General features: G+C 32.4%; 1 protein-coding gene across 3 annotated transcripts in view; it reads left to right on the top strand.

The window, feature by feature from the left end:
* trh (PAS domain-containing protein trachealess) overlaps positions 1-15,652 on the top strand; it is a 395,076-nt gene that overhangs the window by 124,385 nt on the left and 255,039 nt on the right. For 2 of the 3 annotated variants that reach the window (XM_088258582.1, XM_088258583.1), the window contains one exon: positions 1,820-1,867. The exons of the other annotated variant lie outside the window; for it this stretch is intronic. In XM_088258582.1, the coding sequence (XP_088114708.1) occupies positions 1,820-1,867 (48 nt within the window). The remainder of the gene's footprint in view (positions 1-1,819; positions 1,868-15,652) is intronic. 3 annotated transcript variants of the gene reach the window in all.

Below are 15,652 nucleotides of genomic sequence, written 5' to 3'. Positions count from 1 at the left end.
GTTCTCACATAAGCCATCTTTCTTTGTATTACATTAGCCAAACATTTGCCAAAAATAAAAATGAAAATCTAGAGAATCCGTTTTGTAAAAATTATCAGCCAAAAATAAATAATGATCCGTTGATAAAAATGTGAATAATGTTTGGGTTACGGCAGTTTTGTCAAAAAATATGCTTTGAAGTATGTAAATTATTAATTATTTTTCTTCTTCTTTGCTCCATCCCAACTTATCATAATTGTAGAATGTTGGGATCAGCTCTCCTCTTCCTCAGGTTGTAGGTCCTTCTATCATGTGACAATGTCACCTAGGCCATATCATGTATATTTAGTAATTTAATTATGAAATACATCTTATTTAAATTAAAAATTTAGTGCTAAAAAAAAACTCCATCTTATTTCATCTTATCTCATAATCTCTATCTTATTTACTTGTAGCGCTCTCAAGGACATATCGCTCACTCCTTTCAAAAACGTCAAATTTCAAAAATCGACAATTTTCAGTTATGCATGTTCCCGAAATGCCCAGAAAATGCACTATATCCCAGCAAAAGCGGCATATTTTTAAATTGATATTTACCCGCTACAGGGCAGAAAGTGTTGTTTGTGCATTTTGAAGAAAAGGCATTGTTTTATTATTTTTTTAAATATACTTAATATTTTTCAAATGGAGAAAAAACATTCAGGTTTTACCTTAAAATATCTGTTGCACAGTAAAAAGTTCAAAAAGTGGCTTGATATTAATTTTTAATACATTGTAATATATTTTTAAACTTTAAAGACGATCTCCTGAATAATCCATTTTTTTATAAATGACGTTATTGAAAGGAGTGAGCGATATCGTTTATATGTATTAATTACCCTTTATTATAAAGTGCGTGGTTACAGAAATACTAAGATAAACTTTATGTGGCAATACCGTATTTAACATTTCAAAGAAATTTATGAACGATCATAGTTAAAATAATCAAAGTGACACACCGATCAGCTGTAAGATGTACACCATGACAGCACCTCATGGCTTCCATAGCCAACTTCAGTATGGTCATCCTCCAACTGCCGCTACATTCACACCGCTCGCAGTGCACCCTGGCGGTTTTGGCTCGCACTACTGGATGTAAGATTTCAATTTTGTTTTTATATATGTATTGGTATTTTGTGCTGTTTTGTTTTTTTCTGTTATGTTTATTTCTTTAATATTCCATATTATTCTATGCGTTGAAATGAATAACATAAATATTACTTTAAGTTTTTAAAAAAAGTAGTAATATTTGATTAAATTTTATTCTTAATTACGTTCGTAATTACGCATAAGGAGGAATGTCAATTTAAATTAAGTTGATTTAAATTTAAAAAAATGATTTTCTTCTTAATATATGTAAAACGAAATTCCACGTCACTTATAAAAAATCCCTTTAAAATATTTTATAAATAATTGATAATAATCACGTTATTTCTGATTTAAAAATCCTTTTTGAAATATTTGAAAAATATTTTATAATAATAACGTTATTTCTGATCGAAAATCCCCTTTGAAATATTTAATAAATTATTAAAAATAGTCACGTTATTTGTGACCAATAAATCCCTTTTCAAATATTTGATAAATAATGGATGATAATCATGTTACTTTTGATCAGAAATCCCCTTTAAATATTTGATAAATAATAAAGTTTTTTTTTCAAAAATAATTATTATAATAATATAAAAATGTAAATACGTATTTTATGAAACGCGTTTCCTGATTTTCTTTCGTAGAATCCTAGGTAAGTGCCTAGTAGAAAAAAGCATAATTTGAAAACAAAATTTTTGTGTTGTTTCAGGAAACCATCGGTAGATGATGTCGGAAATCCAACGTCAGTTAACGCACGGTGAGTGCTTTTTTCATTAAAATTATAAAAATAATTAAAATATATACCTTTGTAACTGTTTCCCAAAATTTTATTTCACACCGAATGCAGGAAAAATCATTAATTATTATTTAAAAAAATTAAATAAGTTAACTTTTCGTTTAAGTATCTACGATATATAATGTATAGTTTTATAAATTCGAAAAACATATTTTTGTTATTTTGTGGGGAAGGAATAACTCCAGGAAGAAAATATACTTCCAACGTTCATTAGTGAATTTCGTACCATAAATTGTACGGACTGATTAAAACCATACTTCGCATATATTCTTCTTGCTCTTACTTACCTTGAACTACCTTAAACTAGCCACATAACTTACCTTGAACCACCTTAAGCCAACAGCATACATTGCCTTGAACCACCTTAAGCCAACGGCATACCTTACTTTGAACCACATTTAACCAATTACATACCTTATTTTGAATTACCTAACCAGCCACCTTGGACCACCTTAAAACAACCGCATATCTTACCTTGAAGCATTCTTAAGCCAACAACATACATTACCTTGAACCACATTAAGCCAACTACATACCTTATCTTGAATTACCTAACCAGCCACTTTGGACGACACACATAGTGGTTGACACATTAATCTAACCATATGTTTTTTTCCATACTATAAAATAAGAAACTTTCACTCCCAAAATACATATTATTTATTGTTAGTCCCATTCTATTTACCGTGTGAACTAGTAGATAGATTTTTTTCTCATTTTATATTCTATTTTACAACTCATGAATTTAAAAAAATATTTTTAGATAATGAATGTAATTTCTACAACATTTTGAGTGTGTCCAAATACTTGCTCACAAAATCTGGATTATCTCCAATTACAGGAGTTATTTTCATATTATTTTTTGACATCTCATCAAAGATGAAGAAGAATATGGAAGTCTGGGCATTTACGGGGCTTACGACCGTCATAGGCTGGTTTGAGTGATCACTTTACACACGTGTAACATTCACCAATTCTACCCATTATTGACAACCACACTACTCAAATTCTTGGATGTTCTATATATATATATTCGGATCTCACATACTAATATAAGAGTTTCTGCTTAATAAAAAGCTTCTTTACATCTCACCAATAGATGTCTCTAGTGAAGTTTTAGTGATTCATGAACAAGGTTTCTAAATTGGTTCATATATATAGAACATCCAAGAATTTGAGTAGTGTGGTTGTCAATAATGGGTAGAATTGGTGAATGTTACACGTGTGTAAAGTGATCACTCAAACCAGCCTATGACGGTCGTAAGCCCCGTAAATGCCCAGACTTCCATATTCTTCTTCATCTTTGATGAGATGTCAAAAAATAATGTAATTTCTATCGTATTGATCAATATTAACGTTATTTCGTGTTTAAATGTTGATCCACGGAGCAATCTAATAACACACTTTTGTACTTACATAAGAAACATCGAAAGAAAATATAAATGTATAACTACGTCTCAGGTTGTATTTATTTTGCCACCCTTATGTGGCTCAGCTCGGACCAAAGCTAATATGATTAGGGATGATTTCCGCCCAATATTTATATTAAGGGTTGCTCTGGGTCGCCGCAATTTTATCGTTGGGGTTGTGCAAATGGTGATGGAAAGAATTGAATTATGCAAAAATATAATAGTTATAATTTATAATCTAAAATTGTTAGCCAATCATTTATATTATATATTAAGATGTTTTACAACGTGTCGATTTTTTTTTCATCTTTCCTTTTCCTTATAATACGTTTGAGAACTTGATGCAATGTAATGTGTCGATTATATGTAGTTAAAATGCTAAAATATAAATTTCCACTAAATGAAAACTAACTTCACTGAACCATAGTTTTCACTAGCATTTTCATTATATTTATTCCTAATCAATGGTGCGTCGTATCTATGCAGAACTTTTTTGTCGTTTGTTATACATACATCTAAGGCAATAAATCCTACGCTTCAAATACCAGTCAAGGGTATTAGTGATTTTGACTCCCCTAGAAATCGAACCCGGGACCTCCAGAACGGTAGCCAATCGCGCTCACCACTTTAGAGGCAAATGTACATACATACACACATATTTAAAGTAAATTAAGAGTAATTCGCAGGACATATCATATGTTTTTTTTTATAATAAAGCGTACATTATCACAATATTTGAATTATAAGGGTGGTGACTGACCGGAGCATTTCGTTGTAACGTAACGTCGTAATGCTCGCGGCGAGCATCAGCGAGCATCCGAAACTATGGATGGAGTACTCGGAACGCTGTACTGACTATACGAATGCTCGCATCGTAACGTGTTACGTTACGACCAAATGTCTCCGGTCAGTCACCACCCTTACAATATTTCTATTGAAAGATATATTACTTTATGACACGACATATAAATGACAATTAACAAAAGCATATTAAAATATTTTTTTAAATAACACTTTTTTGTTAATATAGTCTACCCATTGATCAAATTTGGAAGCCATATAAATTTTAAATTGTTATCTTTGGGATATATAAATAAACTATACAATATGTATTTGTAATGATACAATTAATATGAAATAATTCGGTCAACATCCATATCGATTTAAATTACAAACGACCCCACAAATTTCCGTTTGTGTATTCACTAAATGTTCTCTCGCTGTCTAATTGAGGATTATTAGGGGAGTGACCAGTAGACAGTGTAGGGGATGCAGGGGAGAGATGGACCTACCTGGTCCGATTGTGCCAAGCCTCCCCTAGCTCTGTCCGCATTCCCAATGATCTTACGGATTAAAGGTGTACGGAGAAGTGTGGACATAGCATTCATATTGAAGTACTTTTTTTTTCATAGAAAAATAATCAACTATTACGTTTTTATTTATTTATTTTATTTTAATATACACTTAAAATTCGTAACCACATACGGTAATACAATCACATTTTAAATGATAAATAAATGAACTATATGCACATAATAATACAGGCATACATACATACACCCAAATAATTTCTAACATTTATAACAAACTCTTATTTTCATGTATTTTCTATAAATATATACTATATATATATATGTGAACCATATAAATAAATATATATGTATTTATATTACATATATCCTAGTCGTACAGGAGAAAGTGACCAACTAACAAAACGTAAAATGTTCAGGGGGGCAATTTAAGTCACTTTTGCTTGCCAAGAAAATAAACATCAATGCAGTTAGTCATTTTTAACAAGTCAATATATTATACATCCAATTTAAAAATCTTTTGGGATTTTTACAGGGCAATATTAAGCTAGTAAGATATCAAATAGTCAATGATCACGTTTTTTTTTAAATGCACTTGGTCACTTTTTACTGTATGACTGCGATATATTAACCTATGTTATTCCATGATCAGTGACACTATATTTCACATAATTACCATGTTACATATAAATCTTATGTAGTTAAAAAAAACTTTGTAAAAGCAGCATATTCAAAATATTAGAAAAGAATACATAAACAATACATAACTAAATGCATAAATGTGAAAGTGGCGAAAAATGTTTTCAATGATAGAGTGGGATGGCGTTCTATTTTCTCTGCCTACCTCTGCAGGAAGCAGCGTGGTGCTTAGTAAAGTAAATTTGATATTGTCAAATACTACATATATTTACTCTCTTGTCTTTGTCCTGTAGATTATTATTTGATGATAATAGTTGTAGGGTCCTAATGCCGCCTTTTCCTAGAATTAAAAAAATTAAACGATTAAAAATATATGATAAATAAAATACAACCCAGTAAGATTAAAAACTGTGATCGTGTGATCGTGTAATCGTGTTGTGCAGATAAATATTTAATAGAAAAAATATCTATGGTTGTAGTATATTTAAAGGGTTTTGAAATGGAATAAGGGTAAGAAGCCGAAGAAAGCTTTTTCTATTAAGAAAAATCCAAAAATATTTCAAGGATTTAAAAAAAAACACATAATCAATAATGCGTATTTCATGATCAGCTGTGCCCAAAATACTACAAGTTTTTGTTTCCTAGTGGTAAATTTATCTGGAACGTGGCTGCAAGGGTGGGTACCCTCCCTAAACTTATCAACCCCCAGACGGACACGTATCGGGAGAGGACGTGACGGCATAAACCTCCCTGTTCCCTAATATTTGGCCTAAAGATTGTATAATACAACCTCTACTTATAGCCTTATATGAGACGCAGGATATGCAGGGTAACGCGAAATGTGAAATACGGCTGGCACGCTTTGAAATGCGGAGCCTGAGTATGAGAAATAATAACGTGAAAATTTTACGCTTATATACGTAGAAAAACAAATTTACCATTTACTGTTATCGCTGAGTAAAAAGTATATGCCAAAGGAAATTTCCTACGTATAATCATAAAACGCAGGTTATTTTAATGATTTCGTCAACCTTACGGAAAAAATTAAGATGAAAATTTAGTAGATTTTGTTTTCTAAACGGTGTAATTGGTAATGCTTTTAAATAATGGATATTTAAATAATTATACCTTTCTTAATAGTCATACAAAAAAATAACACGTTTAAAAGAAATGTTTGTATTATGATCTAAACTGCGTCGTTAAAAAAATGAGTTGTATTATTTATACATATACATATTTCACCTATAGAAAACAGTAGATTTTTATATCATCTTTCTTAGAATTGTACTCACCTTGGTCAAGTTGGAATTAAATTATTAAAATTTTTATTGTAAATTTCATTCGATTATTTTTGTAGAAGTTCTTCCTTTTTTTACTTAATATATTTAAAAAAAAAACTTGATGAATTATTTTAATAAAAGTATTTTATTTTTAAATAGAGTGTAGTCGAAAATTACTTTTTATAATTTAAATTGTACTAAGTAAATACAACTAGTTCTTTAAATCTTACGTGTAAAGTGTAGGTGAATTTATTCAGCATGCATGGTGTTGAATGCTTTAAAACAAGTGTCAAGATAGATTTTAAGCATAAGTAATATTTGCCGTGTAAAACTTAAATAAAAAAGATTGATGCCGTTATGTTATTTACGAATTAATTTATAAAAAATATTTTAATGGCAAATTGCATGAATTCAGTATTCTTTCATTATTTTGGCTTTTCAATTTTATTCCAAGTGTACATATTTAGATGAATATGAAACTGTTTTCATATAAAAATGTGCAATCTATGATTGTTAACAGAATTACTGAATCAACAAGCAATGTAAACATTACATGTACAGTATTTTTAAATTCAACATTTAAAATAAGTTATATGTTATCGAACAGTATATTACGTCGTATAATAACTCCTAACGGATAAAATAAAGAGCTTAAATCCGCTGAATGGTCCATAAAGAAAATATTTCTCGTACATAAACTTTATACATCATAAACTAGGAGCCTATAATAAATATTCTCTTCCGATTTTTTTACAAACTCCGAGCTTTTCCAGCTAATGTGAAAATATTCACTTAGTGTCAGGGTCTGGCGTTAATGATTTCAGTAGGCGGATTCTACGGGGTGTGGGCGGTTTAGCGGGAATGGGCGGTTATCTGATCCCGCCCATTCGGAAGGCGGCCTCTGTGTGAGAGAAGAAAGCCGAAGGGCGGGAAGAGGGAAATAGCGATATACGTGGGCGGAGAAAATTGTTATATAGATCGAGAGCTCTAATAATGCGGAAAAATGAAAGAAATAAGCATATTTTTTGTATTATATTAACATTTTAATATTTTATTTTTTATTCCGGCATTCATTTTGTGGTAAGAAATGATTAAATTGTAAATGAAAACGCTTGTTTTTTCCACTTGAGTATATAGTTTATTTTTAATTACTAGTTTTAAAAGCTTAAGTTGGTTTCATCGACAGGTGAATAGTAATACTACTATAACCATATTATTATTTTTATTCATGTATTACTATTCACCTGTCGATGAAACAACTGTAGCTTTCGAAACTACAGTCTTTGAAAATAAATATAATTCTCAAGTGGTAAAAAACAAATGTTTTCATTTATAATTTAACATTCAATATGTGCACAATAGGTTTCAGTCAGTTTTCTTAAAAATACATTACAGATACTGATAAATTCAATAATGATTGAAGTTTAATAGACTAGATACTTTGTCGACAAATTAATGAAGTTTACCGATATCTTGTTATCCTTTTCGATAATATGTATCTTGTAAGTGTATTAACATTATTTCAATGTGCTTACAATATGTTTCAGAAAGTGTTTTCTTTAGAATACATTGAAGATATTGCTAAAATTGATAACGATTAAAGTTTATTAGACTCGCGTAAATGAGTACTGTTAAATTCTCGCTAAAATATCGATACTTTGTTGACGAATTTATGAAATTTACCGATATATATTGCTATCCTTTTAATAGCACGCTACAAGTGTATTAATATTTTAATATAAGCACAATTTGTTTTACTAAGTTTTCTTTAGCAAACATTACAAATATTGGTAAAATTGATAAATATTAATGTTTCCAGACTGACGTAACTGGGTACTGTTAAATTTTCGCTAATTTATCGATACTTTGTCGCCGCATGAATGAAGTTTACCGATACGTCGTCATCCTTCGATAGTATGCTGCAAGTGTACGGAGCACATCATTCACCCAGGTACACATACGTGATCAAAATATAAAAACAAATTACGGCTTTTTCGACCCTAGCGTCATAATCGGCCATCTCCGTTCGTGGTCCATTCATCCGACCCTCCGGGAGAGAGATTGAGCTGAATGACAATGAACCCGCAGGCTAATAGTAAAAAAACCCAATCACGTGTTTACTGACCTATTCGAGCGCGAGCCGACGATCGGATGTTTTTGCGACGTTCCAGGTCAGCCAAATGGGATTGTCTTGTGAATCACAATAAGGGGAAGGATATTTAACGAGTAATAAAAAAATCCGATCATGTGTTCCTTGACCTTTTGAACGGGGTTGGTTGGTACGGAGGTTTTTGCGAGGTTCCAGGTCAATGGAGGGAAAGTTTGGACGTGTCGTGACGTCCTTGCGCGTGGCACGTAGATATGGACGCGCACTGTGGCTGGGTAGGGACGTGCGACGCCCAAGAGCACGGTGCGCCGTAGCCGCACGTAGCACCGTAGACCGTCACGTAGGGCGCAGGACATTACACGTCTTCAGATCGCTGCGGGAACACTGAACACTGCTTCTAGGCTTAACAGCGGACCGTTCTGATCAATCAGAATTTTGTTTGGGTCGAGATGATTTCATACCGGCGCACGTACAGTTCGTGCATGGAATCACATTAATTCTACGAGTCGCTATGAGCCGAAAATAGATTTCCCAACAATAAAGTATGACACATATTTTTACTTACCATCAAAGACTTGTTGAATTTACGGTTAAATGACACGTTTTATAGCGACAGCTTTAATTAAAAAAAGTTACAGGTAAATTTAATTTAAAGTTTCATCAATTTCTTCGGCAGTTACTTTGTGGTAAAATCTGTCTATTTTTTAATTAATTTCTACTTGTTAAATACCACTAGCTATCCCGCCGCTTCACCACAGGTGTAAGTAGAGAAAATAGAATGCCACACTAATCTGTCGTTGCACACAATCTTCGTTTCTTCGACATTCATATATCTTCTGAGGCATGCCGATTATTGACCTGACCACTATCAAGTATTTGAAAAACTTGATCATGCCATTTTTTCATCGGTCTTCCTCTGCTTCCATTACGAAAAAAATATAATAATAATAATAAATAAAAACCCTTATCCGCACCCAATGGTGCATAGGGCACTGCGTCATATAAACGCAGTGTTATCTTGATCGTTTACACATGAAGGAAAAGTGATCAGCCTTCCGCTTCAGGTACCAGTCCAAGGTTAGATTGAATAAATATTACAGTGAAAAAATCACTTATATTTATTTTACCCCCCTTGGGAATCGAACCCGGGACCTCCAGAACCTCCAGAACGGTAGCTGAGCATGCTGACCATTACACTACGGAGGCGGACAGAAAAGGGTGCGGTTTGAAAAGGATGCGGAATGTATAGAAACACGTGTGACAATAGATTTTAAGGAAAAGCGATTTTAACCAAGTAAAACTTTAATAAAAAATATTTTTATTTCCTTTATGCAATAAATCATGTATATATTATTTACGAACCAAATAAATGATTCACCTTTTCTCCAGCCACCGAGTTCGACCAGTGGCGATTTGGCGGAATAAAAATTCATTGCATATTCGTAACATTCACTTGCACTTCCCCTTCTGACCTGTACTCCCACCCTTCCTGGCCAACCCTCGGGATCGCAGATCGATGCATTCTGACAAGTGAGCATTATCGGACAAAGAGGGGCGAACCCATAAACTTCCAATATCCAGCAAGGATGAATAAAAAGTAAGAATGGCTACAAAATGACTATTCTACATTTCACCTGATGATGAAGTGGTCAACTGATGGAATTGTAATTCCAAAATCGGCAGTAGTATTACAAAAAATAAGCGATGAATGATAAGAGAGTATTATATTACCATACCACAAAGTTGACAGTGCTTAATATATGTGCCAAATAGATTACTTTCTTATTTATATGTTTTGTTTAAATGCAGTCTTATTTTATCCTAACAAATTTGACACATGATACAGCGAAGGATTTATTAGAACTTTTTTATATCCAAATTATTTTCAAGATATAAAAAAAATATTTTTGAATATGTTTGAAGGAAATGTAGCGTAACGGTATTTTTATATCATTATGTAAGGCTGGGAAAAGTTTTCAGCATCCGTCGATAAAATAAATTTTACGATGCTTGGTCCAGGTGGTCACTGGTCATCATTAAATATTCACTCCTAGGAGTGAGGGCAACCGTCATGTTTGGGCAATTGCCTATTTTATGACGGACATTTGGTTCGACTCCCGGCGATAGTTGTAATCGAATTGGGGTACGTTTGTTGCGGTAGGATGCGGTGTAGGTTGCGAAGTAATAATTTATATATTTACATAGAGTACATCATACAAAAATACCTCAGGGAAAAAACAGACAGATAATCATTATTTGGCTGAGAATATTTTTTTTATTAATTGATTCGGCTGCCACGTTTATCTTTTAAAAAAATCATATTTTACTAGGTAATACGAAGTTGAAGAAGAATTTGGTAATAAGTCTGGGTATTTACAGGGCTTACGACATGTCATATACAAGTAACACTTACCATTCCACCCACGATGACTGCCACATTTATGCTCAATCTTATGAAGTTCTAAGATTGAGTTCACAACGGTCAACTATGATTGGTTTAAGAATTTTTTTATTTAGAAAATACCCTTTTTTTGAACCCGGATTATTTTACATTCTTGGAAACGCCTGAAAACCTGATTTCCACATTCAACGCAGCTAATAAATTGACCTGTTATTTTTTTTACATTTTGAGTGAATCCAAATACTTATTCACAAATGTAAAACTTTAAGTATATAAATCGATTGTGTTACGAAAAGACATTTTGTAAAATGGCGCTGTATGAATTAGCCAAATATTATTATTATTATTTGTTTTGGCGTTCGAATTGTAAAACTTCATTTTTATTTAAGTAATAATTTTAAAATCAAACACAGATTTTCTAAGTCTAGTAAGTTGTATTTTATTTAAAGCACATGAAAATTAATATTGTGACAATTGTTTCGCCTAGTTGTGGCATTTTCAATAGAATGTGAAGATTAAATGGACTGACGGTCCTTTTTTGGCTATAAAATTCTAGGTACTCAATAAATAGTTATAGTTTTAACTTGTTTTAATTTACGATAGACAACAATGGTTAATGGGGGATGTAGGTACGTACCCTTATTTTTTATTTTCTGGGAAAGGATGAATCTATTAACCAAATAATTAACCATTTTTTTAAATAAAATTCAACATAATAGACTAAAAAAAACCGTGTTTGGTTTGAAAATTATTATATAAAAAAATATTATGACTATTATGAAAGGTTGAATGCCTTTAAAGATGGTATTTTTCCCATTATACCTATATGTACAGTAGTAGCCTTTCTATCTATAACTAGGCAAAACAACTGTCACAATATTAATTTTTATATGTTTTTAAATAAAATACAATAGTAGACTCAAAAAATCTGTGTTTAATTTAAAAGTTATAATATAAAATATGATTATTATTATTATGAAAGGCTGAATGCATTTAAAGAGGGTATTTTTCCCATTATACCTATAGGTACAGTAGCCTTACTTACATATATATACATATCGCTCACTCCTTTCAAGAACGTCATAAATCAAAAAGCTTGATTTTCAGGAGAACGTTTTTAAAGTTTTTAAAATAAAACACAATATATTAAAAATAAATATCAAGCCACTTTTTGAACTTTTTACTGTGCAACAGATCTTTTTACATAGGTAAAACCTGAAGGTTTTTTCTCCATTTGAAATATATTTAGTATTTTAAATAAAATAATTAAACGATACCTTTTCCTCAAAATGCAAAAACAATATTTTCTGCCCTGTAGCCGGTAAATATTAAGTTAAAAATATGCCTTTTTTCTGGGATGAAGTACATTTTCTGGGCATTCCGAAAATTGGCACAACCGAAAATTAGCGATTTTTGATTTTTGATTTTTTTGAAAGGAGTGAGGGATATATGGTTTTACGGTAGGCAAGTATTATTAATACCCACATTTAACAATAAATGTACGGAGAAATGTGTATATATGTGGTAATAAGTATGCCTGTCACGTATACCACCACGATGCACAAGTGTTTTATGACTAGAGTTTAGCGATTTCTCTACACTAACTGTTACATCTACCGACGACCTACCCGCTTTGTACTTTATTCTGAAAAACTCGAGATTTCAGAGGTAAAAAAAGATATAGTTACAATCAACATAGTTACATATTTTTATTGTTATTATTTTTTTTTACGTGCTACCTCACTAAGAGAGCAGATTGCTCGTGTTTAGAGAGGGAGTTCGCTTACAGGGTTTGTACATATAAATAAGAAATTATAAATGGTAATCAAACGGGAGTTTGCCTTATATGTTTTTGTAAATCATTTTTATGAAAAGTCATATAAAATCACATGAAAAAAATACATTAATATTTTTCACTGACTAACTAAATCACTAAATGAGCTTTATTTCATTACACACGACTAGTTTCCAAAACTACAGATGTTTTCATCTATACGTGAATAGTAGAACTAAGTTTTAATGTAACATTTTTTTTTATTCATTTAATATATTTACATTTTTATTTATAACATAATACATTTGAATCATTTATACATATGGAGAACTTTTATATTTCGATTCGCTGTGCCTCTCCATAAAAGAGTCTGTGCTCTTGTGCTTGGAAAGGGACTTACACTCGTGGTTTAATGTTATATAATAAAAGATGTAATAGTTTTTTTTATATTTTGTAGTATTTAACATTAAATACTACAAAAATGTAACATTCGAACTTCTTCTTCTTCTTCTAACCCTCATACGTGCCCAATGGTACATAGGGCAATGCATCATAACGTCGCATCTTAATCCTAATTAGTAATAATTACACGAACCAGTCCAGGGTAACATGAATTAAATATTAGAATGAAAATCACAATGAACTCCCTAAATAAATAAAAAAAATAGAAGATATAAAAATTCTTAAGAAAAAATTTATACCGTGTAAATGTAAAAAAAAAAAAACAATTTAAAAGAAACGAAAAAGACTATTTATACCATTAATCAAATAAAACAGTATAACTTGAGTGTAAGTCCCTCTTCAAACACAAGAGCTCAGTCTCTTTTTTGGAGAGGCACAGCGAAACTAAAATTATAAGCTTGTACAGAAATTGTATGAAATACTTTTAAAAGTGTATATTTAATAAATAAAAAATAAAACATATCCTTTCACCCCCTCCTGCAAATCGAACCCGGGACAAGGTAAACGTGTATAGCGAGGTAGCTATACACGTTAACCATTACACCACGGAGGCAGACTGGTTTTAGCTAGTCTTAAATGAAATTCGATAGTGGTACAAAAATTATGAAAAAAAATGTTGAGAGCATGTTTTCTCATGAGCATTTTTTCATCAAAATTGAAAGAGAAGCGTAATAAAGAGGTATGCAATGACGCCGTTCCGGACTCGGGAAAATTCGGCGGGAAATTTCCGGGTTAGTGTTGGGTGTGAGCACCACCCATCCCAAATAATAAACGTTTCGAAAAAACCCCGCCACGTTTGTAAGGAGCCTTAATTTCGTATTCAGCTCGCCTTCGTGCCGTCGCCATTGGCACACATAAACCGGGCGGCCATCTTGGAAAAGCTCGTCACGTGACCCTCTCTCCATCCCTCTCGTGCCGGGAAATTTAATCGGACCTCTCGCTCTCTCTCCAGCGCCGGGACGTGATCGCATCGGTCACGTAGCCTTTACGCCCTGGTAGCTGCCTGGAAGGGGGCAGACTTGGAGTTATTCCTCATTAAAACTTCCTGCTGCTTCTGGGATCCTGGCAGTAATTGCATCAGCGGTGGTGATCGATTTTCCTCGACTGCACTGCGATTCGACCACTGGCGTCATTGGCTATCATAACTTTATAGAACTCTTAAAATTAGCCAATTTAAAAAACTAACATACTAACCATCACGCCGCTTCCCCGCAGGGGTAGGCAGAGAGAATCGAACGTCACACCACTCTGTCTTTGCAAACATTCTTTGCCTCTTCTACATCCTCATTCTACATCTCCTCATACATACCCGACGATTATTACGACTCCTGACCCGGCCGCTTTCAAGTATTTGACATACCTGATTGTGCCAAGTTTTCCTGGGTTTCCTCTGCTTCTTTTTCCAACTACATTCGCCTCATAAATTAACCGTTCATCCTTCACTCATACGTTCCACATGTCCAAACCATCTCAACACACCTTTCTTAATTTTAAATAAATGAATAAAATTAGCCAATTTAATTTATTTATTTTACCATACCACAAAGTTAACAATGCTTTTTATATACAGGTTTAAAAAAATATTTCCCTTTTTATTAAACTATCCTTCAAAACGTCTGATAACGAAGCAGACTTGGAGTTGTTCCCCATTAAAACTTCCTGCTGCTTCTGGGATCCTGGTAGTAATCTCATCAGCGGTGGTGATCGATTTTCCTCGACTGCACTGCGATTCGACTACTGGCGTCATTGGCTATCATAACTTTCTCAAACTATAAAAATTTGTGAATTTAGTATTTAATTTTGTTCACTTTTCAATAGATTTATTTTTTGTACTGACCTTTATTGGTGGAACTACATTTCACAGAATAAAATATCAACTACGTAATTTTTTCCACATCTGATTTTTCCTCAAGCCTGATGTCGGTTACGACGAAACCCGGTTGCTGGTCAAATAAAATTCACATGGAAAAAATTACATAGTTGTTATTTAATTATTGTTCACTTTGTATTAAATTATCCTTCAAAATGTCTGATAATGATCAATAATGAAATAATAAAATAACGATGAACATAACACTGGGTTCATATGATGCCGTGCCCTATGCACAATCGGGTGCAAATAGGGGTTAGAAGAAAAACGACCCTTCAAAATTATTATACTTTGAATTTACATTTTACCTATTTGGTAAGTACCACTTTATCATATCTATTGTAAAATATGTTTCGACCGTATCATTTTTCAACACCGTACGTTGTTTGAAAATGAAACGGAATGCATTGAAACACGTGTCACAAATGATTTTTAGAAATTGGTATTTACCTACTAAAACGGTAATTAAAAATACATATAGATATTAACACAAA

The sequence above is a fragment of the Brachycentrus maculatus genome, unplaced genomic scaffold, assembly GCF_059751285.1.
Source record: "Brachycentrus maculatus isolate JH-2025_06_01 unplaced genomic scaffold, ASM5975128v1 h1tg000099l, whole genome shotgun sequence".
NCBI lineage: Eukaryota > Metazoa > Arthropoda > Insecta > Trichoptera > Brachycentridae > Brachycentrus > Brachycentrus maculatus.
Note: the sequence above shows the minus strand (reverse complement) of the source record. Positions and strands in the feature narration are given on the sequence as shown.